The 25,977-nt window shown below is 47.7% G+C and overlaps 1 protein-coding gene across 2 annotated transcripts; it reads right to left on the bottom strand.

Moving 5' to 3' along the window:
* Positions 1-8,619: 8,619 nt before the first annotated feature.
* Positions 8,620-25,690, bottom strand: LOC143825651 (serine/threonine-protein kinase SBK2-like). 2 transcript variants are annotated; one of them, XM_077313841.1, is made up of 4 exons: positions 25,274-25,690; positions 10,985-11,159; positions 10,250-10,452; positions 8,620-9,523 (listed from the first exon to the last, which is right to left on the bottom strand). In XM_077313841.1, the coding sequence occupies exons 2-4, from the start codon at positions 11,148-11,150 to the stop codon at positions 8,966-8,968; spliced, it is 927 nt and encodes a 308-aa protein (XP_077169956.1). In that variant the 5' UTR covers positions 11,151-11,159; positions 25,274-25,690; the 3' UTR covers positions 8,620-8,965. The 2 variants fall into 2 exon arrangements, with proteins under 2 accessions (XP_077169956.1, XP_077169957.1); XM_077313842.1 differs by lacking the exon at positions 25,274-25,690 and adding an exon at positions 14,262-14,408.
* Positions 25,691-25,977: the final 287 nt, after the last annotated feature.

The raw sequence follows: 25,977 nt of genomic DNA, 5'->3' as shown, positions 1-25,977 counted from the left end.
AGGAGGAAGAGTGAGCAGAATGTAAGGGTGGAGGGGCGGTAGGATGACCATGCTTTGCAGCATCACACTGGCCCAGGCAGGGGGCTTTTAACTGGACATCTGTAACCCACCACGAGTCTGCTCAGGAGTGGTGGGTAACAAATTTAATAATAAACAAACAAACAAACAAATAAATAAATAAATAAATAATAAGCCTGGTGGGCCTGTTTCTGGGCACCTGCACTGGTTATAAGAGCCGTCAGAACTAGGGTTGCCAACTTTCTCCCCGCCTACTGCTCCTGTGTCTTTAATGGCAGCTCGGTCTGCAGACCTTAGCAATGGAGAATGTTTATCGCCGTCCCGTGGAAAGCTGCATCTGTCGATCAAGTTGCCCCTGAAGGATAGGAGCAAGGCAGGTGTTCTTCCCCCACGTGCCATCATTTGGCAACCCGGTGAGAGAACAACTGAAGGAGGACAGGAACTCTGCAAGATACTTGGGAAAGATTCGCCAAGAGGGGAGAAGGAGCTGCACAGGTCGGCCAGAGGCATGGTTGCCAGTCCCCAGGTGCTAGCTGGAGACCTCCAGGGATTACAACTGGCCTCCAGGTTAGGGATTGATTCCTCCAGACAAAACGACTGCTTTGGAAGGTAGACTCTATCACATTACCCCCATCCCCAAATCTCACTGTCTCCCCAAACCTCACTGTCCCCCTTCCCCCCCCCCCCAAAAAAAAAGATCTCCAGCTATTTCTCCACACACAGTTGGCAACCCTAGCCAGAGAACGTCAGCTTGGGTGATCTGTGGTAAAGGATGAGGCAAGAAAGAAGAGACTTATGTGGTCTCTCTTCTCGGGTGTCAGAGCTCTCTCCTCAGGATACGGAGATGCAACGTCCCCATCCCGGGAAGGCTTAGCGCTGCCCCAGCGGGTAACACGGCTGCAGGGCTATTTTAGATCCTGGGACATGTTGTGGTAATTATTAACGCATCTTCTGTCACCACCTTGGGGCTTGCCAGCCTTCTCCCAGCGTGTGCCCCTCGGCCTCCCACGCAAGTGGCCTCGGTGCTTGTAAACAGACCCTACCATCCATCACTAACGCCAACGCTCCCACCCCAATAGCGAACCTCATATGGGTGTTTGTGTGTATGGCTCCTTCCTCAGATGGGAGAAGGCCAAGGGGAATCAAAGAGCCTGAGGAGTCATAAGGAAGATCTGGTTCCCTCACACTTCCTCAGATGGACCAAGCTCTGGGGGCACTTTCTTGTCCTTCGAGATGGCCGGCTGGGCTCAAAAGGCAATGGCTTACACGGAAATTGCACACTTAGAGGCCTTCTTCAACGGTTCCTAATCTGAGGCCTCTTTGTATATTGGTTTCAGAACAGATGATGGTAAGAGAAGTGTCCAACCTGAGGGCAGAGATAGTTCAGGCATTGTCAGACTTGGGAGTTTATGAAGCTTAAAGTACAGCAGGGATTCCTAGGGATCACATAGCCTTTTCCAGAAATTTGGATGGCCGTTGACAACACTAGACAACATTGGAACCTACGTCCCCTGTTGGTCTACCGGCCTAGTCTCTTTCTCCACAATGGAAACAGTAAATCGTCGATTGATCGATTAATTGGCTGGCTCCCACATCTTACTTCTGCGGCCACTTCACTGGAGAAGCATGTCACCACTTCTGGGGTTCCTTGAAGCCTGAAAAATATTTCAGGGGTTCCTCCACAGTCAAAAGCTTGAAAAGTCTGAGGCAAAACAAGGCAAAGTACTTCTTTTTACAAGACTAAATATCTGGCCCAAACCAACAAATGAACTTGACCTGGAAGCTTTTCTAGAGATCAGCCTCAATTTTATTCCTCTGTACCTCAAAGAAGCTCATAGGGACATGCACGGTTCTCTCCTCAGCTATTTTGTCCTCATGACCACCTTGTGAAGTGGGTTGAGATGAAAGAGAGCCATGGGCCCAAAAAGGCCAGTCATGAACTTCAAGTCCTGTCCTAGCCCAGCACTCTCCCCCATAATGCAGGCTTTTAGTGAGCATCTTCTGACCTCCTCTGTCATTATGATGGCATCATAATGTGTCTGATCTGAGAAGCATATGGAGGAGGAGCAGGGAACCAAACCTGGTTCTCCAGATTAGAAGCCACTGCTCTTAACCACTACACCAAGCTGGTTCTTTGGAAGACCCACGTCCAGATCTCTACACTGCCATGGAAATTAGGTGGGTGACTTTGAGACAGTCATTCTGACTCAGCCTAACCTACCTCATGGTCATGAAGACACAGTGGAAGAAGGGGAAGCAATTGTGCAAACCACCGTGAGGCCACCCCCCCCCCCCTGGGAGAAAAGGATATATATGAGTAAATGCTTCCTTTTGACCAGAGATGCAGAGAGGAAGAAGGTGCAGTGTGTGTCAAAACTGCTCCTCCCACCCAGCTTAGGTCACCAGCCCAAGGTTAGCCAAGGTTCAAATCCTAACACATCGTACTGCTCAGTAAGCACAACACCGAGCAATGACATGAAAGAAAATTGATTCCTATAATCTTGTAGCAACGAAACTCCAGCCCCACCTCCCCTTTGGCATGGCACCTTAGGGACTACAACAATACAATTCATGGCATGGAAGTCAATAACCTTCCCTGATAAACGCCATCCCATTAAGCCTCTAGTCATGGAAAAGGGCATTTCTGTCTCCTCTCCAAGCGGTTGGCAAATCAAGAAGTGACCCGATCCGAAGAAAAGCATAATTTGTAGTTAGACCCTTAAAATTCTACCCTTCATGTCTGCTTACATCAAAGTAAGATAGCACAGGCTTACTTTGTATGGACGGTAACAGAGGTTCATGTTTTACCTCCATATTTCCTGCAAGTAAAAGCTAGCTCACAGGAAGCTGGCTGGATGGAACTGTTCCCCCTGGGGGGACTTTTTTTACAAGAAGAAATTTTAAAAACGGCAACCGCGTTTGCCATCTGAAATGGTGGTTTCCGGATCAAGTTTAAGGTATTGGTTTTGACCTTGAAGGCCATACGTGGCTTGGGTCCGGCATAACTGCGGGACCGCTTGTCTGCCTATGCCCCCCACAGGGCACTTGGCTCTGCGGGTATGAATCTTCTGGTTGCCCCGGGCCCCCAGGACATTCTCCTGGCCTCAACCAGGGCCAGGGCTTTTTCAGACCTGGCCCCGGCCTGGTGGAATGAGCTCCTGGAAGAGCTAAGGGCCCTGTCGGAATTAACAGCTTTCCGCAGGGCCTGTAAAATGGAGCTCTTCCGCCAGGCATATAGTTGAAGCCGGGTTGAGGTCCCAGAATTACCATCATGGGGTCCCCTTGAATTGAGATCAGGTCCCTCGCTCCTAATGGAAGAGCTTCGGACTGCCAGCTGGACAGGACGGGGGGGGGGAGATTAAAAGGGGAGTTAACTCCAATGATGAGCCATCTTTTTGTATGGGAGATTTTATGGGTATTGTTGTTTTATCATCTTATTGAAAACCGGCGCGGGTCTTGGAGAGCAGCGGTATATAAATCAAATATTAAATAAAATAAATAAAGACCTTCACTGAACGTATAGGCCAGGCTTGAGTGTCAATACCTGACAGGGAGTGATCCGCAGGGAAGGTATTTGACACAAAAAGGGGGCTACAACCATCAGAGAACAAAGTCAGGGAGGAACTCCCAGGGAGCTGTGTGTAAAGGGAACGGACTGGTAGGAGGCCAGTGGAGGCTACTGAGATTGCAAAGTAGGGACACCAGAGAGGCAACAGGTGGCATTTTGCATATTGATTTGAATTACCAGTCAGATCACTGGCCGAGGAGTCTGAAATTTAGACATCAAGGCAAAATCCCATGACTTCCTGAGCATTTGGGACTAGTAGCAGCAAGGGTCTCAATCATCCCAGCTGGCAGGGAACCTCAAAAAGGGAAACAGGAGTTGCCTACCATCTCTGGGATCCATTGCATTCATGGAAATAATGCTAAGTATGTGCAAAGAGCACATGCAAATGAGCTGTGGCGCTTTGACTCCTGGTCCGTATCAAGCAAGAGCTTTGATGCCATGGAACATGCAGACTTGCTCCTGGATTTGGAGTCTCTGTTGAACAAGGTCTTAAGGGTGCAGGGGCCTCTGAGCGCATCCAGAACTGTGGTCTTTCTTTTTTAAAAAATGGGTTTGGGGCACAAGTCTGCATAAAAGCTAGAATGTGAGCCCCCGACATGTTTTCAGTTAATGTTTATTTATTTATATCCCACTTTTCTCCCCAATGGGGGCACACAGCTGCATACGACATCGTTCTTGCTTTCAGACTTCAGGGCCTGCTTCATGGCCCAGTTCTTGGGACTCAGACCTGCCTTTTTGAACTACACCACGAAGAGGGAAATGGCAAATAAGGAACCGAGCAATAAGGAACTGGGGAACATCCCGATATTTAGATACATAGCTCCATTTATTTATAATTTAAGAGAAGTTGCAACGACTGTTGACTCAGAGTCCTTTGCTGGTCTGTCGCGTTTTTGGCTGTGTGCGCGGTGGAACGGGGGCACATCTGGAGAAATAAGCCAACGCCTGGCTTTCCGGGAGGATGGCGTTCCCTCTTGCTGCACCCTTGTTATCTCTTTATTCTGTCCTCAAGAGGAATGAATTCCAAATCCTTCCCTCCCCCTTAACAGCCACTCGATGCCTCTTTGGGGATGTTACTGGATCCGGCCGAAGTGTTGCCCTTTCACGGATCCAGGCACAAGGCCAGTGGACTCCCACCCTGTGAGTGGCAAAGCTGCGAACAGGCCAGCATATTTACAAACATCTCCTCTCTGCGGGTGGAAAGATCCCTTGCCAGACCCCTGACATCAGCCCCTGCCCCTGCTTTTCCCTCCCTCGTTCCTTCTTTGGGGAATGGATTTCAGCTGGCCTGCTGGTTGAGTTGATTTAAGCAATCCAACGGACACTGCTGAGCAGTCCCCGAGGAACACGGAAATTAGCAAGTGCTGATGGATGTATCGGTGATAATGGTCCCGTCTGCAGGGGAAGCCAAGGTTCTTAACCCTTTGCTTGCCCATTAGAAAGAAGAAGAGCTAGTTCTCATATTTTTCTACCCGAAGGAGTTTCAAAGCAGCTTACAGTTGTCCTCCTTTTCCTCTCCCCACAACAAACACCCTGTGAGAGCAGTTTTCTCAGTGCCGTGGCGAGGCCAAGGGCACCCAGCTGGTTGCATGTGGGGAAGTGCAGAATCGAACCCGGCATGCCAGATTAGAAGTCGCACTCCTAACCACTACACCCAGCTGGCTTGAGGAATGCTTCTGCTGAGAATGTCTAAATGGCCCTGAATTGAATTTGGGAGAAGAAATTCCCAAGCCAGCTTACCTGATTCAAAGTAGCTTACAAAATTGTCTGTGCTATGATCACCCACTTGGATTTGGCAGCCTGAATAGCCCAGAGCTTGGGAGCTCACCCAGTTCAGCCTGGGTCAGTACTAGAAAGAGAGACCACCGTGCAAGAATTGGGTGGCTATGTAGAGAAAGGCAAAGGCCATCCACTTCTTTTTGTCTTTTGCCTGGAGTGCCTTGTTAGAGTTGCCAGCTCTGAATTGGGCAATACCTGGGGACTTTGGGGTAGAGCCAGGAGTGAGGTGAAATTTGGGGCAGGGAAGGACCTCAGAGGAATATAATGCTATGGAGCCCACCCTCCAAAGCAGCCATTTCCCCCCCAGGGACCTGATCTCTTTAGTCTGGAGATGTTAAAATTCCAGGGGATCCATAGATTCTACCTGTGGATTGGCATCCCTGTGCCTTGTCAATGGGGTCATGATGACTTGATAACACCTTCTTCTTCAGTTGGTTTCCGTTTGAATGCAAGGGCTCCAAGAGGGAAAAGGGGTTACATTTGCCAGTGGGGTAGCATAGGTAGTATGTCAGACTACAACTGGGGAAATATAGGTTCAAATCCGCACACAGACTTGGAGTTCAGTAGGTGATCTTGAACCTGCCACACGTTTTCAGTCCAACCTAACGAGGTTGCTGCTATAAAGAACAAATGGAGGAAGGAAGAACAGTGTAGGCCACTTTGAGATTATAGATGTCTAAAGAAATGAAGAAAACTGGAGCTCACCGTAGCCTCATTCCGACCAAGGAGCTATGCAGCAGTATTGCAGATCTCTCTGCAGCTTACTTTAATCTTGATTTTCTCCCCTGTCAACCATGACGCAAGGTAGATTACAAAGCCAAGTTATCACCAGAGGGCCAGAGCCTTCCCACCCTCTATGCCTCTCCCTCTTTGCAAAATCGATCATGCCTAATTCTCTAGTTATAATGACCTTGGTCTGGACAACCAGCAAGGCGGCAAGTAAATGAGCAACAGGAGAGCGACAGAAAGGCCAGCAGGAAAGGTCAACTGGAACTGATTTGGATTTGAGATTGCAAAGGTACCATCACTCATCTTCTTAAGGCCCCCTGTAATGAAGCTCAAGGCATTCACTCAGTGCAGGGGAAACAGTGGTCCTTCTTGGCAAATGGTCCAGAGCAGCAAGTGAGGCTCCCCATCCTTGGTAGGGTGACCAGCTGAATAAGAGGAAAAAAATGACTTGTGCTTCATTAGAAGGGGGGAAAGGCCACACAGCAAAAATTGGGTAATATTTTTATTGGCACCAACTAAAATGTCACAAAGAATTGAGGATGCCTTTGAGTCCATCAGAACTCTTCTTCAGGCTGGGTGCTCAGAAAAAGAAAAACAAAAAAAGGGGGGAAAGACTATAATCTGTGGATGAGCAAGTTGAAAATCCCCAGTCTGCAGTTTATGGAATGGAGGAGATAGAATCATAGAATCATAGAGTTGGAAGGGGCCATACAGGCCATCTAGTCCAACCCCCTGCTCAACACAGGATCAGCCCAAAGCATTTTTTTGCAGCCCTTGTTAGGTAATTTGCAGGCCTTGTTAGATTAGACCAGGCTTTCTCCAACCAGGGTTTCATGAAACCCTGGAGTTTCTTGATGGCCCTGGAAGAGTTTCCCGATTGGTGGGAGTTAATTAATCATATATATATGAGATATGAGATATGATATATGATATCTATCTATCCATCTATCTATTATCATGATTTCATATATATATATATATATATATATATATATATATATATATTAGAAGTCCCCCATCCAAATGCTAGCCAGAGTCAGCTCTGCTGACCTTCAGAGATCTGCCTGGGCTATCCAGTTTGGGGCAGAGATAAGATTCAAACTAGGGATCTCCTAGCTCATTCTCTAAGCCCCAATGTTCAAATAATCCTTCCTCATTCCCACCCAAGATGGAGAATACCTGATACTACTGCTTGGTCAGAACAGCTCTATCAGTGCTGTCGTGAGCCCAAGGTCACCCAGCTGGCTGCATGTGGAGGAGTGTGGAATCAATTCTGACTCGCCAGATTAGAAGTCTGCATTCCTAACCACTACACCTAACTGGTTCTCACTGGTAGGGGGAAATGAGCTCTAACAATCAACGTGTATATGTAGTCTGCTTGAAAAGAGCTGAATTGGGGTAGGGGGAGACTTTGTAGAAACAGAAGATAACACACAGAAGAATCTTCAGAAGGACCTGCAAGGCATTCGTCAAAAGGTCGCCCAGGAACACCAGGAGGCATCATGGCAAAGTTAGTACTTCTTTTATGAGGTACTAACTGCCGTGTAAAATATGCAGAGCATTAATCGAGGCAGAACGCTCGACTTGGTGCAAGCTGCAAATGTTACAGTATTTACTGGAAAAGATCTTGGGACAGGAGAAAGTCCCGATTCTCAAGACAGGTCTTTAAAAGCTGCTTTTTCTACTTTTGCTTTCTTATTTTTGTTCTCACACTAAGATTTCATGTAACACAATTCAAGTTATTAGCTGTGTCATCCTAAAACCGGAGGGAACAAGAGGAACCTTTCCTTCTACTCCCCCCCCCCCCCCGGCTGAAAAAGGAACATTTACAGGTAACCAAATGATAGGAAGTCATATAGATAATTTTAAAAATGCACAGCAATGAAAAGATAGGCGGATAGTCTACTGGTCCACAAGTGTAATAAATTACCAATTCATTATTAATTAATTTTATTTATTACATTTCTTGATTTACGATGACGCTAAATGCGTGACGGCATTCATAACTTTGCCATATCCATTTTTTTTTAAGTCCAGGTAATTTCAGTGAAACTTCCAGAAGTTGGAAGGGGTTTCCTTTTTGGGAAAAGAAAATGGTGGTGGAACCACCCATCATGTCACGGCTGATTTATGACAACCTCTCACAGGGGTTTCAAGGCAAGAGACAAACAGAGATAACTTGCCATTGCTTGTCTCTGTGTAGGAACCCTGGACTTCCTCTGTGGTCTCCGGTCCAAGTATGAACCAGATCCAATCCAGCTTAGCTGTTGAGATCTGACAAGACCAAGCTAGGCTGGGCCATACAAGTCAAGGCCAAAACAAACCAACAAAAGGGGGTTATGAAAAACTGGGAATCACTTTGTGGAACCTTGTTGGCCATGAGATGATCACCTGGGCATATGTCCAGACATGCATGCCACCACTGCGATCTTGCTATGTGTGCTTTATAACTGGTATCAAAAAGGACAACTGGAGCAGGCCTTGCAGACTGAAGGCCTGCCTTGTGGAACAGAAATGACACTCTGTAAAGTTTCAAAAATAGCCATATTTTTAATATCTGAATATATCTTTTCAGATCAGAAGGCTGGGATGCTTCAAATTTTTAGACTTAAAAAAAGATGCTATGACTTGATTTTTTTAAAGCCAGCTTTGAATAAAGGACAGATGGTGATAATTTCTGTCCTTTGCAAAATTATAGGGACAGGATCAAAATATGGCTGATCTGAATTCTTAAGTTGTTAACCTGTGCTCCATGTCCATCAAAACTGAAATATAAATTTGGATTGTTCACAAGCAAATACATAGTAGGAAAAAATTACTGAACTTTTTGCTCATCCCTATGAAATTCATTTTGGCACAATGACATTGTTGCTAGTGACCTTTGGTCCCCAGCTCTGCTCGCCACGGCCGGTCAAGGTAGCTGAGTACACAGCGGAGCGGGCCCCGTTTGGCTGGTTCCAAGGCTAGGAGTTTCTGCAGCATCGAGATGGCATCTCTTGAGAGCGGGCGCCAGTGAAAAGGCAGGTCTTCCTCCAGACCAGATTCTTGCCATATCACAAAGTCCTCAAAGAAGGAATCTTCAGGAACTGTCTTCTCCCAAGGGAAGTAACCGGTGAGCAAGCAGAAGATCAGCACCCCCAAAGCCCAAGCATCCAGGCTGGCATCAATGGGCAGACCTGGGGTGTCACCGGTGCCCCGGCTGAGCTCGGGTGCAGTGTAGGGGATTACCCCAGCCACGAGACGCAGCAGAGTGCCTTGTGGTCGCGTCAGGCCAAAATCTGTCAGTTTAATGCAGTGGCAATGGCGGTCAAAAAGTAGGATGTTTTCCGGCTTGACGTCTCGGTACACAAGACCCCGGCTATGGATGAATTCCAGCGCGCTTACCAGCTGTTTGGCACAGAGTTTGGCTGCCGGCTCCGGAATGCCAGCCTAGTCAGAGAAGAGAGGCATCATGTTTACTGCAACTGATCTAGGAACTAGCTTCTAGACCAGGGGTAGTCAAACTGTAGCCCTCCAGATATCCATGGACTACAATTCCCATGAACCCCTCACAGTTTGACCACCCCTGTTCTAGACTGCGAACTTGATCGTGCTGAATTGTCTGGGATCACAATGTCTGAAGACTTTTATTATATTTATTAGATTTGTATTCTGCTCTTCCTCCTTTTTCGAGCAGGTTCTGGGCAGTTCACAATCATCATGCAGACATCTGCCCCCCCCCCGCCCCCACATCGCCACAGTAGAAAAGCAGCACTGGGAACTAGGGAAGCCCATCTGACCGACTGCTGGGGTGGCCAGTTCTGGGTTGGGAGATACCTAGAAATTTTAGAAGTGGAGCCTGGGGAACCCTGCAAGATTCTGCTTGTATTGTCTCCTGAGCTCATATAATAAAGAGGTCAAAAGCGTTAGAATTTTTTTCCCTGCGTCTTTAACACTATCATAATGATTCACAGCTGTGTCCTATTACAGACAAGACAATCTGGTTGTACATTATTTCTGTAGTGCAACAATCACACACTATCTAACCTCTTATGGATAGACCCTCTGGGAGCAGTCAGAAGCAAGTCCCCTGTTATTCAAGGGGACTTACTCCCAGGAAAGCGTCTTTGGGATTGCAGTCTTAGTGTTGGTCTAGCAAGCTTCCATGTGTCTTACCTTAGGCTTGATGATGGAGATGAGATCTCGGTGCAGGGCTGCCTCGTACAGGAAGCCATAGTGCTGGCTGGACTCGATGGCAATGCCGAACATGCCTATGATGGCAGGGTGGGCGGAGAGGGAGAGGGCCACGCAGTATTCGTACAAGAAGTTCTGCAGCTTGGTGCTGGCCTTAGGCAGAAGCTTGAGAGCCATGGGGGTCCCTGAGGAAGGTAAACATGCGGGACACAGAGACATGAACACCACCTCATGCCAATATATGTACTTGCGCAACAGACAAACACTGGAAACATGGCGCACATGCAGCCTAAGACAACTTTATAAGTAGTTTTAAAAACCTCTGCAAATTAGTATTTTCCCTACAATAGTGAATACATGACGCTGCATTCTGCTAGATCACCACTGGTCCACCAAAGTCCGGATTATCTGCTTAAACTGGCAGCAGCTATGCAGGATCTTGGGCAGAGGATTTTCACATCACTTCCTACGCTGCCTTTACACCCCTCAAAATGGTCTCCATTGTACCCGATGTGTTTGCCACAGTCAGCAAGCAATAAAATTTGCCCCGCCGATCCCACCGGATTGGTTAGTCCAATCCTTCTTCTCCAAAAACAATCACCAAACAAGGAATTGAACTCCCTTTTCAGGCATTTCCCCTGCCATGCATGTCTAAGCAATGCGAAAGGTCTATGAGAGAGCGGCATTACCAGAGCATGCAACAAGGCCGATCCTTACCCCTCTTCCTGTGTGTCACGAGTACCACCTGTCCATATTTCCCCTTGCCTAGTTCCTTGATGACCTGGTAGTGCTCAGTCACTTCCATGTGTACCAGATTCTGGGAAGTGATCTCCAACATGTCTTCTAGAAGCGCCTGAGCTTCCATGCCCAAGGTCAGATCCATGGCCAGACACTGGAAGAAATACAAAAGTATACTTTCCGTTATCCCAGAACTGAAAAGAGAGCCAGTCTTGTGGATTCACAGCCCTGTGGTCAGACCAAGGTACCTCCCCATACTAGGGTGAACAAGGAATGAAGCTTCCTTTTGTTCTTGCTGCACGAAGCATGTAACATGGGTGGGAGGGCAGACATGTAGAACTGGTGGAAGAACAAACAGCTGGATCCCTCAGCCTTTTTTATTATCTAAGATAGCACTGGATATTGGGATAAGGGAGGCCGAATCATTTGCAAGGCAAATCTCATCAGATGTGAAGGTCAGGGGGACCCCAGACTCACATTGCAGATCTCATGACGCAAGGACCTTAGATTGTAATACGATGACCTCACGGTCTTTTGATTAAGACTTATTAATTTACTTTTTCCCTTAAAAGATTGAGCTCTCAGCAGAGAAAATGATCCAAGAACAAAACATACATACATACATACATACTTATTTATTTATTTATTTATTTATTTATTTATTTATTGCAAAAAAGCCTCTTTAAAAATCATTATCCCTAAAGAGGTGGATTCAAATATTTTGAGGCCCAATGTAAAAGGCCTTACGGTGTTACTAAGAAATGGTGAGTGAGATCTTTGGTATTTATTTTTATTATTATTAATTATTAGACTTTTATTCCCCCCTGCCTCGGCAGACTCAGGGTGGATGGCCACATATTTAAATTACATAAAATCTTAAAATGCAATCTAAAACCTAATAAAATTAAAATTTTAGAATAAATAATCTCTAATGTAAAGGTTGCTCATAATCTAATACTCTTGCTCATAATCTAATAGTCTCTAATTTAGAGGTTGCTCATAATCTGAACCCCTTAACTGCAGTTTGCATAGCTTGTACATAAATCCAGCTTTAGCCAACAATTAAAGTAAAGCCAGCACAAGGACATTGGCACCCTTGGCATTGTCAAACCCACACACCCCTTCGATTCCCTCACCATTGCTAATTAGAGGAGTGGAAGAAAAAAATGGGTAAGGGAATGAAAAATAGTGGCAATCTAGCTATCTTCCCCAGTATTTTATTCCCCTAGTATATTATGTTGTTTTCCATGAATAGTAAACTCCAACAGCATCTGCTGAAAGTGATGACACATCCCCCCCAAATCTCATCTTTCCTGGGCATTACCCCCTCCCGAACCTCCTGGCATATGCCAGAGCAGGACTGGGAACCCTACCCAGTGCAGGTATAACACAAAAGAGAAAATCCATCTCAAACAGCATGCAATATCAAGAACAACTAATGAGATTCCCCCAAAATTATGTAAAACCACTAAAAACAAGTAAAAAGCCCAGGTGACAAAGGAAGTCCTTGGTTTGGTTCTAGTGATACACATGCAGAAACAGAAATGGTCTTGCCATAGTTCCACCTGTGGAATGTCTTGTGCAAAACCTGGCACTTTGTTCCCTACATATCATGGTACCCAGAAATACCTTGCATAAACAAAGACACAAGTAAAGATGCAATAGTGTAAGTGGCTGCATTAGGCTCTTTCTAGTGTTTTAACCACCCCAAGAACTCAAGTTGAAGCACAAATGTTCTGCTGGCTTCAACTCTATACCTTCAGTGTCTAATGTGGTCAAATATTATCACTGGTTGATAAGGTCAACCTTCAGCAATGAGCAGAAAATGTTAATCACACCAGAATGTAACAATAACTGAGAAACAGAAGGACTAATTTGCCTTTCGTAAGATATTATAATGAAGCAAACACATATTTTGCCCATGAGACACTAGTGAGATTCTATGGCATTCCATGGCTTAGTTCAGTTCCACGTTATGTCCATATTTTTGACAACACATTGGAGAGCTGGAGAATTCATGTTGCTTTGATTTGCTGTCTAGACAGTTCCTCCATCGTCTTAGCAGTTTAGAAAACATGTTCCTTAAACTAAGCTGACCATCTTTCCTGACTTTTGCGGGACACTCCCGCCTTTGAGGAAATAGTCCTGCATTTCGTCTAGGTCATCAAAAGTCCTGCTAGTGGCTAGCTAGTGGCCAGCATAACATAATGTAATAATTTACAAATGGCAGGCAACTTTCCCCCTTGGTTGTTTGGAAAGGTGTGTGTGTGTGTGTGTGCGGGTAGAATCATATTGATATTCTCCATGAGTGGTTTCTACTGGAGGGCCAATTTGACGTTAATTCACCGGCCCCAGCTAAAACCTTGGTGGAAGAGCTCCGTCTTGCAGTCCCGGTGGAAATGTGCCAGTTTTGACAAGGGCTGGATCTCCTCTGGGGGGTCATTCCACCAAGTAGGGGCCAGGCCCAGAAACATCCTGGCCGTGGTTGTGGCCAGATATACTTCCCTGGGGCCAGGGACTACTAGCCGGTTGCTAAGTCACAGTTTCAAAAAGCTTCTGGCAGTTATGTGGCTTTTAAAATCCACTGTCCAAAGCAGACATTTTCTCTAAGGGTCTGATCTTGGTCACCTGGAGATCAATTGTAATACCAAGTGATTTCCAGGTGCCACCTGGAGGTTGGCAGCCCTCTCTCATTCCACACACGTTGAGTAATGCACTTCCAAGGTGCTTTTGCAGCTGGATTTTCTAAAGAAAATCTACAGGTATATTGACGTCCAGCAGCACCTTAGACACCATCAAGCTTTTTTAGGGTCAAAGCTCTGATGCTCCTACCTGTAAAAATTGTGGTGGCCTCTGGGGGGCTACTGATCTCCCTTCCAGCATTTTCAATAAGGGGAGTGAACTCAAGGTTCCATTAAGCCGCACAAGCAAGAAAATGGCAAGGGCAGACTGCGCAGAGAGACAACAATAAGCCAGGCGTGTAAAAGAGCCCGAGAGTATTCTGCTTTTTCATGCACCCTTTGCACAATGCCAAAGACGCATGCACAATGTGCAGAATGAGATTCACGTTTGAACAGAGCCCCGCTTTGATTCTGCTCGCTGTTTGGCATGCAGACAGGCAGGGGGGGGGGAAAGATAGTAAGGTTGCAAGACACACAGAATTCAGAGAGGGGCCCTTCAACACGTATCCACAAATTGCCCCCACGCAGCCACGTCACGATGCCAGACAGGACCTCAGCCGTGCATGCTCACTCACATTCTCACAACCTTTCCTGGGTCCTCCTCTCTGGCACAGTGTGCTGCAGGGTGGCTCTGGCTTCTCCTCGACCCTGCTACTCCTGCCCTAAACCTTGCACGTGAACTTTTGCAGATACGGAAACAAAAGATGCCTCCCCCAGGGCAGGGGCACCTATCAATCTGCAGCCAGAGAGAAATCTGGGAGCGGGTTAGATCGATCCCACTTCCCACCACAATTGGGTCACATTTGTAGAGAGAGGGGGAAGGCGTGCCTTGTGTGTCCCCCCCCTCCCCTAAACACATGTCGATGACGGAACCTCCTCACTATGTGGTCTCCCTTGGGCCGAAGCAATAAATAGAGCCATCCTATAGCTGCAGAGGCCCCTGGGCTGAAACCTTGCCTGAGCCTTCCTTCGCCTTCCCGCAGCTCCCCAGGGTGTCCAAATACCCAGGAAACCTCTCAATGACCTTGAATCAGAGCAGCACCGCATTCCCAGCACCCTCTCTGCCAAGGCCAGATTAAGACACGCTAAAGCCCTAAACCATGTCAAGTTTACGAGGGTCTAAACAAAGGCAGTTCAGTACGATCTCTTTCTATTTAGGTATTTATTTGATTTTTTTTTTTTTTTTGCTTTTCGAGGCGCCTTACAGGCTGATGTCCTAATCTATAGAGTTACCAGTCTCCCGGTTGGGGTTGAAGATGTCTTAGAAGTACAAACAGTTTCCGGGCAACAGAGATCCCCTGGAGAAAGTGGTTCCTTTGAGAGTTGGGCTGTATGGCATTATATTGCGCTGAGGCCTCTTCCCTCCCCAAACCACACTCTTTCCAGGTTCCACACACACCCATCTCCAGGAATTTCCCAACCTAAACGGTAACAGCGTATACATAAATACCGCTCTGCTTTTCACACACAAGCTAACCAGTCTGGACAGACTTGGTACAAACCGGACGTCACTCTGCAGTTCCCCAAACCTGAATTTTGCTCATCTCGGTGGTTTGCCAATGGGTCGGTCTCCATGTTGTAAGCAATTTTCCTGGCGTCTTTTCAAGAGGACATGACCTTGAATGAAGATCTGTATGCCAGTAAAGTTTTTCTGAGTCTGAATGAAGATGAAGTCGCAAGACTGCAGCAACTGTGACGAGCATGTAGGCTGGATGGACATGGACTGAGCGGTCCACACAGTCATGCAGTGGTGTGGTTCCATGGACACAATGCACAATGCACTGAGACCAGCCACCACACGATCAGTTCCATCCCAGCTTTTACAGTGAAATGGTCAGTGTGGATGGAGTTGCATGATGTCAGTTGGGTAGCTCAGCACAATTGTTCATTGACCCTGGCTGCGCTTGCAGGAAGTAATCCTAGAACTGCCTACAGTCAGAGCTTCAATAGCCACGCTGCCATCTCATTTTCCTGGCCAGTTTCCGGAACGGGAGACTACAAAGCCAAGGAGGGGAAAAGGGAGACGGTCGTTCTGCTCTCTCATTCATGTGTCCCCTGCATGCTGTCATGCGCATGGAGCACTTGGGAATGTGTGAACGCGCAAGAGGCATCCAGAAGGGGCAGTTGTCACTTTCCACTATGAAGCATTTGAATATAGTCTGGTCTCCATGTACTACTCCACAACCAGCGGCTGGCACTCAAAGCTTAAGCCTTAAGTTTTCCTCTGGTTGGCTTTGCCTGCCTCTTCACTAAATCAGTACCGCGGCTGTGAGCGATGGAAAGCACTTTCCACATGCTCAGAGATAACCTTCAACCATCCTTGGAGAGAACAGATAACTTTCACCCTATAAATCTTGCATGCCAGTAGCATATGGAATGCAGATGTCATGGCCCTTCAGCTGTTCCCATCAGTACACAACCGGGCTGAACCCCCTAGACTGGGCAGGAGGCAAAGATTGGATGCTCTAGGGCAGGGGTGGGCAAACTGCGGCCCTCCAGATGTCCATGGACTACAATTCCCATGAGCCCCTGCCAGCAAATGCTGGCAGGGGCTCATGGGAATTGTGGTCCATGGACATCTGGAGGGCCGCAGTTTGACAACCCCTGCCCTAGAGAGGTTGGCTTGGATCCTATGAATGAGTTTCATGCTTGCTAGACAGCCTCAGCTACAGAGCATGTGTCCTCTTGTACCAACACTTCCATTGGCTTGAGGTCAATAGTTTCCCAGGAGCCCGTGCACGAACCGAAGAGGAAAAGCACTCTGTGGCAGAAGTCCTCTCGCTCACGAGGAACTGGATCACAGGAGCCAAGCCAAAGGCATCTGTCATCTCTGCCACAGCCCTCTGTACCCTAACTCTGGCCCTGTTCTTCCCAGCGCACACGTGCAGTACAATCAGAACAACTCATGCCCCCCTCCTAAAGCATGCCTAACTAATTCCACAGACAATACTTGGTTGTGCTGCTTACAGAAGCTAGTTGGGCCCACAAAGACATGGTGGGAAACTGTTTTGATCACGGTCACTTGGGAGACACCCGGCTTTATGCCGTAGTCCAGCAGACTGGCCCTTCACCATGTTTATGTGACATTGCTGGAAGATGGACACGGTCGCCTGCAGCCCCTGCACTTAGCTGCCTCTTGAGTGCCTGCGCTCTGATTCCTTGCCAAGCGTCCTCTCTTACACGCTAGGAAAATTCATGGGGATTTGGGCCTGAATGGGATGGACACGCTTCTAATGCTGCTAGAGATCCGTTTCCAAGCTTCTGGAGGCAGGCAGGAGAGAGAGGACATGAACCAGCGAGGTCCCCCCCCCACCACCACCAGCCTTGCTTTTTCTTTTCACATGTCCAGCGGCTTCCAGAGAAAGACCCTTTGAGTAATAGATGCGCGAAAAGGGAGATAATTATCCATGCATTTTTTTTTAAGTGTCAGCCTGAGGAGACTTCATTCCTGAAATTCTTCACCCTTAAGCTCAGAGGGTCATTTCAGTTATTTATTGGTTAGCTTGAGGCATTTTGTACATGCTCAAGGGCACCCTTTTGTCAAAAATATTCTCACATCCACATTCCCACATTTCCTTCTTCTCGTTTCTTTTCCAGATTTCCCCCAGAGAGGGGATGGAATTTCACTGTTTCCCCTTGTAAAAACAGAACGATGCAGTCATCAGCTTGGGGCCTACAGGCAAGTTCATTGTAAGTTGGCCAGCTGGTGCCTGGCCCCAGTGGGAATCAGAGGGAGGGGAGAACTATTGTACTCTTGGCCCAATGGGACTTCTAGGGCAAACTGATGTCACTTCCAGGTTTTCCAGGGCAAACTGATGTCACTTCCAGGTTTTCAGCACATTTCCCCCATCTTGTCCTAGTGATAGGGGTACCAGTCTTCGGGTGGGACCTGGGGATCCTCTGTAATTCTAGCTCTTCTCCAGGTGACAGAGATCAGTTCCCCTGGACAAAATGACTGCTTTGGGGGGGTAGACTCCATAGCATTCTTCACTGAGGTTCCTCCCCACCCCAAATCCCAACCAATCCCAACTCCACCCCCAAAATCTCCAGGTATTTCCCAACCCAGAGCTGTCAACCCTATTTACTGAGCACCAGCAGAAGTCCAAGTTGTATAGCTATAGTAGGAGACCGGGGCATGTGCTACATACCTCCAGCTGTGTAGGAGGCTTCCTCTAGCATTTATCTTTGCAAGGGAATGCCTGGGACTCGATCCTAGTGTAGGCATGGCTTAAATCTAAAAAGCAGCAAGAAATATATTAAGATATGCTAACCCTCAGGGCTGGAGATGGCAAGCCAGACGTGGAAAAGGAAAGCATATAGCCTCCTTATTACATTAACACGCAAAATGGATAGGGACTTGGAATTTATAACTACATAGAATAACTGAAGTTCTTTTTTTAAAGAAATAATGACCAGATTTTTAGAATTCAAGGGGTTGAAACGACACTCAAGAGTTTTATCAGCGCAGTAATCCTGCGGCTTGCCAAACTTCAGCCTGAAAGGAAAGATCTCCCTTCTTTCACTGATGCTGCAGCCCTTCCTCAAAGGGCACCAGGGAGACCCTCCCAGAGCTTCTCAAGAATATTCTCCTGTTACAAGCAAAGCCAGAAATGTTTGCCCTTCCTATACTGGGCAGCCGTTGCGTGCCACTTGCGATGATCGATCGTATGCGTCTGCGAGGAACCCAATCTGAGGACAATCCTCGCACGCAAAGCAGGGCAAAGGGGATGAGGAGGAAGGGAAGATGATTGCCCGGGCAACTGCGTAAACCTCTGTTGCCTGTGCTGCTCAGGCCTCACGTGTTTGCATCTGCCACGGGGCAGAGGAGACTTATTTTTCCACTGGCTAAGCAAAAGGAGCCTTCTGCGCTTCGCTGTCGAGTTCCCTCTGCTTCCTTTCATTGGACGGAATACAGATGCTGCCTGAATGGTAAATCTTGCTGACACCGAAAAATACTTTCCTGGGATTAAGACCCGCTAAGCAGGTTTGAGTAGGGCTTTGGGTACACCTGTTTAGACCTGTAAAGGTATGCCCAAATCGCTTGTTCTAAAGGCCTTCTCCTCCTGCCACCATTTTTGGGACTTTCTTTAATTCCTGATTCAAAAATGTACAAGAGCCCAATGTAGAATCATCAGGCAGGGTTATACCAGCCTATTATTATTATTATTATTATTATTATTATTATTATTATTATTATTATTATTATTATTATATTATATTATATTATATTATATTATATTATATTATATTATATTATATTATATTATTATTATTATTATTATTATTATTATTTCGATTTATTTCCCGCCACTTCCAAATGGCTCGTGATGGGTTACAGTGTCTTAAAACCCCATTAAAACTCCCATTAAAAGACTTAAAAACATAACAGCATGGTGGCACAATAATAAAATCCCCTTCCTACCCCCCTTCTTAAAAAGGGGGGGGAGAGAAGGAGGTCAACGGTGTTCAAGAAGAAGCCTGGGGGAGAGCAGTCGATGTACCACAGCAGCCCCAGCCTCAACCATAGACCTGGCGGAAGAGCTCCGTCTTGCAGGCCCTGCGGAACGTTGAAAGGTCCCGCAGGGCCCGCGGCTCTCCCGGGAGCTCATTCCACCAGGTGGGGGCCAAGACCGAAAAGGCCCTGGCCCTGGTCGAGGCTAGGTGTGCTTCCCTAGGGCCGGGAACGGCCCTATGGCCAACACAGTGTGGTTTCTTGTGTACTGTGAGGCAAACCGACCAGAGGAGTCTGTTCTCCCACTTTGAATGCAAATTATCAGAATTTACAGCAGATCACTTTCTGAATGAAGGATAGGGGGAGGAGGGGATGTGGGGGACACCCTTGGCTCAAAATCATTATCGCTTCCAGGGAAAGCCCAGAAATGCTGTCTTACCACTCTAGGAATCACGAGAAACATTATGATTTTGCCATACAGGTTCCACCTATTCCTAGAGCCAATCACCACTTTGGGGTCTGGAGAAGAATTTCCTCCAGGTCAGAGTGGCCAGAGATTCCTTGGCAGGGGGCATGGAATTGGGGTCACTGTAGGTGGGCAGGAAGTTATGAATGTCCTGCATTCTGCAGGGGTTGGACCAGATGACCCCGGAGGCCTCTCTTCCAGCTCTATGATTCTATGATTCTAGAGCAGTGTGATGTCCCTTCCAAATGGAATCCTGTCATACTGGTTGTCATTAAAAAGAAACAACCAAAACTTTACTTATCTCCCACCAGCTGCCAGAGCTGTGGTAGGCACGGAGAGCTAAATGTAGGAGGTTTTCCACCCTTAGTGGGTAACAAGCAAACCTCTGTAAGGGTTGTGTCCACCACAACAGATATCCTGTGTTCTCCGGAACTAATATGTTCCCATTAAGGAATAAGAGGACTTACACATTGCTAAAGTATCATTTTCCTTGCAGAGGCTGACTCACCCTTTTTCCGAGCCTCTGTGCCCACTCCCGAGGAAAGATTTGCTAGAGAAAAAGGCTTGGGTTTTCTGGTGACAGGAAGGCAGATGCAGGGTGCCCTCGCCTGCAGGCTAAAGCCGAGCACCTGGGAATCAAATGCAGGATTGTCTCTTTCCTTGGAGGCCCTTTGGTAATGAGACAACACATGATCAGACAACACATGATCCAGGATACTCCACACCGCTAAGGTGCCCATCTGTCCTGACTTCTGCGGGACACTCATGCATCTGAAGATATTGCCCCGTGTCCCGTACGGGTTCTTGAAAGTCCCGCTTCAGCCATGGGCCAGCCATGGCCACCTCCCTCCCTCCCTGCCCCCCGGCCAGCAGGATAGCTGGCAGTGGTGCTTTGTCTGGCTGGTCCTGTGGCTGGCCTGCTCAGGCACACCAGGCAGAGGCCCACCCTCAGCCCCCACCTAACCTTTGCCAACCATGCAGGTGGGAAACCGCTGGGCCCACGCCTGGGAAGCGATGGTGAGCCCAGTCAGAGGGAGGGAGGGAGGGGAGCTGCTGCCACCACCACAGTGGCGGCACATCCTGCTGTACCTCCCTTCAACTCTGGTTATCTTACACAACGCCTTCATTGAAATTATATTAAGGATGAATGTATCCATAAGGAGCTGAACATTTTATTAGAGCAATAGAATGTGTGTGTGGGCGGGGGAAGGGTGAGGTTCTCCTTTCTTTGCCCCACGCAAAAGGGGGGTCCTTATCTTTTCCTCCACAGAGTCATCAAGAAAGCCAGCATGGTGGAGTGGCTAAGAACAGCAGCCTCTAATCTGGAGAGCCGGGGTTGGTTCTCCACTCCTCCACATGCAGCCGGCTGGGTGACCTTGGGCTAGTCAAAATTCTCACAGGGCTGCTTTCACAAAGCAGTTCTGTCAGAGCTCTCTCAGCCTCACCAACCTCACTGGGCGTGTGTTCCAGGAAGAGGAAGGGAAAGGTGTCTATAAACCAGTTTGCGACTCTTTCGGGTGGTGAAATGTGGAATTTAAAAAACAACTCTTCTTCTTCTAGCCTCAAGGTGTTCTTGGAGATCTCCCAGAATGACGACCGATCTCCAGACTATGGAGGTCAGTTCCCCTGGAACAAATGGCTTATTTCAAGATTGGACACAGTAGTAGGTTATAAGATCTAGGAGAGATTAATGCCCTTCCCCCGAGTCTCCAGGAATTTCCCAAACAAGAGTTGGAAATCTTACCTAAGAGTGTAAAACCGCATGGCTGAAAAAACATAGAAAGTGACCAAGCCCCCTTTCTCCCCACACCAGTGCTTCGATCACAGTTTCAGGCTCCCTCCCCACTGCATTTTAAGTTTATTTTTTTAGTGGGGAGTTTTGAGGTCTTCCGCTTCACACACTGACTGATTCTCACTTGAAGTCGATCTATTTTTTGCTGTTCAAGAAGGGAGAAGGTGCTTTTTAAAAAGTGACCACATCTTTAAAACTGCCCTCTATATTAAAAAGCTTTCAGAATATTGGCCATCCTTTTATCGGCCGGGCCTTCTAAGGTCGCTGCAGAAGAACAGACACCTGCAGAGGTCACTGGCCACTTGACACCGGGAGAGCAAAGGGCAGGCAAGGTTGCACAGTGACTGGGAGCAAAAGGCAAGGAGGGGGAAGAGACGTAATCCTCACTAGGGACAGCTCTTTCGGTGGCAAGAATGCCCCTCCGCAGCAAGAAGAGCGTCTCCTGGACAGAGAGCAAGCCCTGGGTTATACAAGGCCGTAGCAAACAAGACACAGCTTCCCTTCCTTCTAAGCACTCCCTGGTGGGAGGGTCTGTCGAGGAAATTCTCCCAGGCACTTCCCTTTTAAAACAGAATATTAATTCACATACAATGTTGCCAGCCCTGCACTGGCACCCCATGGGAGCTTGCAGGGGGTGGAGTTAGAGGAAAGGGAGCCTCACATGCATGATGACGTCACTCCCAGTGGCAACATCACCATTCTAGGCTGTGGGGCTCTGGGCATTTTCTTGGTAAAAACCATAGAGATCAGGGAAAATCCTAGAGTGCTGCTCAATGGGGTGACATCACTTTTCCATTCCCTGCCCAAAGGTGAAATTATTGCACTTTGCATCACAGCTTCCCCTGCCTTTCTTTCTCCTGCTGCTGAGCTCACTGAGAGTAAATAATGGAGGGTGGGAGAAGGATCTTGCCCGCTAACAGCAAGCATAAGGTCACTCTATCACATAGCCACCATGTAGGCAATTAGGAGCTTTTTGTGGCAAACAGGTCAGCCAGTTGGTATTTCTAGCCCATCAGCTCATGTCAGGAAGGCGACTCCTTGAAATGCTCGAAATTTATCATGACTTTCTCCCAAACATCTCAAAACCTAAGGCAGGAATACAATTGATAGGTGGAGTGGGTGAAGTGGCCTTTTGGACAGAACTATATTTTGCTTCCTCCTTGGGCTTCAGCAACTGCTAGAACAGTTTGTTGATTTAATTTCTGTTCCACCGTTCCCATCATGGAACTCAACAATATACAGTTAGCCATCACCTTCTTCAGGGTTGATATATTCTATGCCTTAACACCCATATTTTAGTACAGACCTGCCTAGGCTGAGCGTAAAATGAAGTGCAGAGGTATGCAGGCTCTGCCCCTAGTGGGAAGAGCCCTGGGCATATCTACGGCCCCATTTCAAGCAGTCTGATTCAATCCCACCTTAAGGCTCCCTTGCCTATCACATCCACAGCCAGCCCCTGGATACACTGCAGCTTGTGTGTCAATGCCTTGTTGCTTGATCGCTCATATATAAAGAACCTGATGCGTTGGTCAAGTCGCAAGTGATTTTGAACAATACATTTGGATGAGATGCTCATCTATGCTCATTCCCCACACATTTCCCAACTGATTTTGGTGTGCTTTTGCCGCCGTGTAAAACAGGAAAATCTACTTCTAAAATGCATTGAAGGTGCATTATCCAATGTGTGCAGAATGATATATTGAGCAAAAGGCTTAGCATCCTGAAAAAAACTCAGCCATCTTTTCTAAAGCAAGGTTTTAGTCCTCAAGGCTCTTGGTGGCCTTGCAAAGGCTTGAAAATACCTACTGAAAGCTTTTTCCAAAGAGGACGGTTTTCACATATCCGAGCTTCAGTAACTTGCATAGCTTTTTGTTTCTCTTTCCTGTGATGAATGGGGAGACCATTTGCAACATCCTTTGTCATTTGAGAAATAAATAATTTGTCCCTATTTGCCTGCGTTTTTTTTTCCTTGTGCTGTCACAAGCCATTACTTTCCGCTCATGGAGAAGCACTCAAGGGGGGATATGGTACTTTCCTAAGAGTAGCTCTAAACAGGCCCTGTTGTCCAAAAGAATTAGAATTAGAATAATCAGACTTTATTGCACTAGGCCATAGGCCATTGCAAGATTGTTGTCTAAAATGATGGAGCTTTAACTCAGTTGCAGAACGCATGCATTGCAGGCAGAAGATCCTAAACCCAGTCCTTGTTCTATCTCCTTTCAGGTAACAGGACTAACAATGAACTTGTGGCACTTTGGAGTCCCTGGAGAGCTTCCGCCGGTCTGTAAGAGCCAGCATGGTACAGCAGGCAACGTGTTGGGAGATCCGGGGAGACTTGGGTTGAAATCCCATAAGACTCACTGGGTAACCTCAGGCCAAGCACTTTCTCCTAGGGGATAAAATCAGCTTAGGGGAGAACTATTTATGCCTCCATGAGCATCTTGTGATAGACAGATGCGGCGTAAATAACAGTGATCTAGATGGACCAATTGCTTAGGCGGGATCGTATGTTCATATATGGAAGCGTACAGACTTACATAATAGAAGCGGTTGAGCCGCTGCAGAACCAGACTCACCCTGAGTTGGTCAAGCCTATAGCCTCCCTTATACCGTTTATGCACTGGAGGTTTCATGCCGGGCAGCAGGCTGGAGTTTTAGTCCTGGCAGGTTGCCCCACCGCTTCCTGCACCCACATGGGGGAGCATTTGGCCTGGTGTGCCTCATCTGCCCCCAATTTGTGCTTCTGCACAAGAGCTGGGGCAGTGAAGTTCCCAGTGCATAAACGGTCTTACAGAGTGAACCTGAGTGCAATCCATTACATTGTTTCCAGCAAAGGAGCCAGCTGTGCACTGCACGGTCTGCTTGTCAATTGTGACATCACAAAAGTCTCCTCCTGAGAAGAGTTGTCCATGATTCTGATTCTATCATTCTAAGTTCCAAACAAAACCCACCTGAATTTGTTGCTGAACAAATATTCAAGGGGGAATTTTTTAAAAGTGAAATCTGCATTGAATTTGAGCTGTGAAAAAGGAGGTAGCAGGGAGGGGGGATGTAAAAATATCTATTTGTTAGTTCATTTTGATACCCCCTATGGTTATATACTGCTCTGAGTATCTGGCACCAAAAAGACTCCAGATTAATGCTCAGCGTGAGCAGCGATTATGAACGGGAAAACCTTCTGCATTATATTGTTTTTTCCCAAATACCCGTGATCGTTTGCCAGCAATTTTAGGGTGCAACTCGATGGAGTTGCTGACACTCCGTGTTTCTTTCCCCCCTTTTCCAGAGGACATGTGGTGTGACACAATTTGCAACACGGCATCACCCATGCTCCGTGCTCCACCCTGCCCCTAACGCGATCCGGGGCAGCGAACTGCGCGGCTGAATGGCATCGTGTCACGCCATGCGCCCTGCCCTTGTAAACATCACCGAGGAAACCGAGAGAAAGAAATATGGCAGCTTGGGTGATTAACCTGAGTAGGAAAAAATATCATGCTGGAATTCCATCATCTTTGATCGGTTCGCCACACCTGCCTGCCCCTGCTCACTTTGACCGCTGTGCTGTAATCCTCATATATCAAGTCCCCAGACAAAAACCAGAGACGCCGCTGAGAACAAACGCGACACGCCAAATGTTTTGTATAGGTATAATCTTCTCCTGAAGGAGTGAAGCCGTTCGACTCCCCCACCCCCATATCTGATATACCTTGGTGACCTGCCGGGACTTCGCCGGGCAAAACTTACAGGCAAGAACCTAATTGTTTGTCTACAGCCAGCCCTGTCGGGACTCCACCCTCTGTAGCTCAGGTAAGGAAGGTGACCGGGGCTAGGTCCTCCACCGCTCCCACTGGCATCACAGACGGCACCTGGTACTTACCCACTTCCTGCTGCACTGCTGAAGGACCTCTGGGGTGCCCTGTCGCTTCCTCTTGCTCCTGCCGCTGTCTGGTGTGACCGTATGGAGTGCAGCTGGGGAGCCTGCCAGGCATTACCAGGCTAAGCGTGACGCTCCGCCTCTTCTCCTGTGCCACACGCCCCATAGAGCTGTCGTCCGAGCAGGAGAGGGGGGGGAGCGCAAGGGAGGGATTGTCATCTATCTCTTCCGGACAGATGAAAGGGAAAGCGTACCCGGCAGGCCGCTCCGCCCGGGAGCAGGCAGGCCAGGCGGTGGCACCTGCCAGGATGCCAAGCCCAATAGCAAGGGTTTGGGCTCCTGTTCCCCTTTCCCATAGTCCTCTGCTGTGCCCCATAATCCTTCACGCTGGCCTTGTGATACAGTGACATCCTGTGTCCATCTGTCTTCATTACAGGGGGAGGGGGGAGAAGCCAATTAGGGGGGGGGGAAACACTGTACATGTGTGTGTGCATGCCCCATGATGCCCTCTCTTGAAAAGCACCAGGTACCCCCACAAGGCAGTCTGCTCTGTGACCTCTTGAGAGCAGGCCACCTCACAAAGCAGGTTCCCATGGTGACAAGGCTGCTGTGGCTTACCTCCCAAGGGCAGTAAACCCAAGCCAGATGAGTGGGAGGCCAGAGCCCAAGAAAGCCAATCCTTGTTTAAGGGAGATGGATGATCTTCT

The sequence above is a fragment of the Paroedura picta genome, chromosome 16 (genome assembly GCF_049243985.1).
Source record: "Paroedura picta isolate Pp20150507F chromosome 16, Ppicta_v3.0, whole genome shotgun sequence".
NCBI lineage: Eukaryota > Metazoa > Chordata > Lepidosauria > Squamata > Gekkonidae > Paroedura > Paroedura picta.
This window is presented reverse-complemented; position numbering and strand designations above follow the sequence as displayed.

Excerpts from the sequence above, each read along its gene's own strand:
- LOC143825651 (XM_077313841.1), bottom strand. The coding sequence starts at position 11,150 with ATGGATCTGACCTTGGGCATGGAAGCTCAGGCGCTTCTAGAAGACATG. Across the intron at positions 10,453-10,984 it reads CGTGACACACAGGAAGAGGG|GGACCCCCATGGCTCTCAAG; the intron begins GTAAGGATCGGC and ends TACCTTCCTCAG. Across the intron at positions 9,524-10,249 it reads TCTCCATCATCAAGCCTAAG|GCTGGCATTCCGGAGCCGGC; the intron begins GTAAGACACATG and ends TTCTCTGACTAG.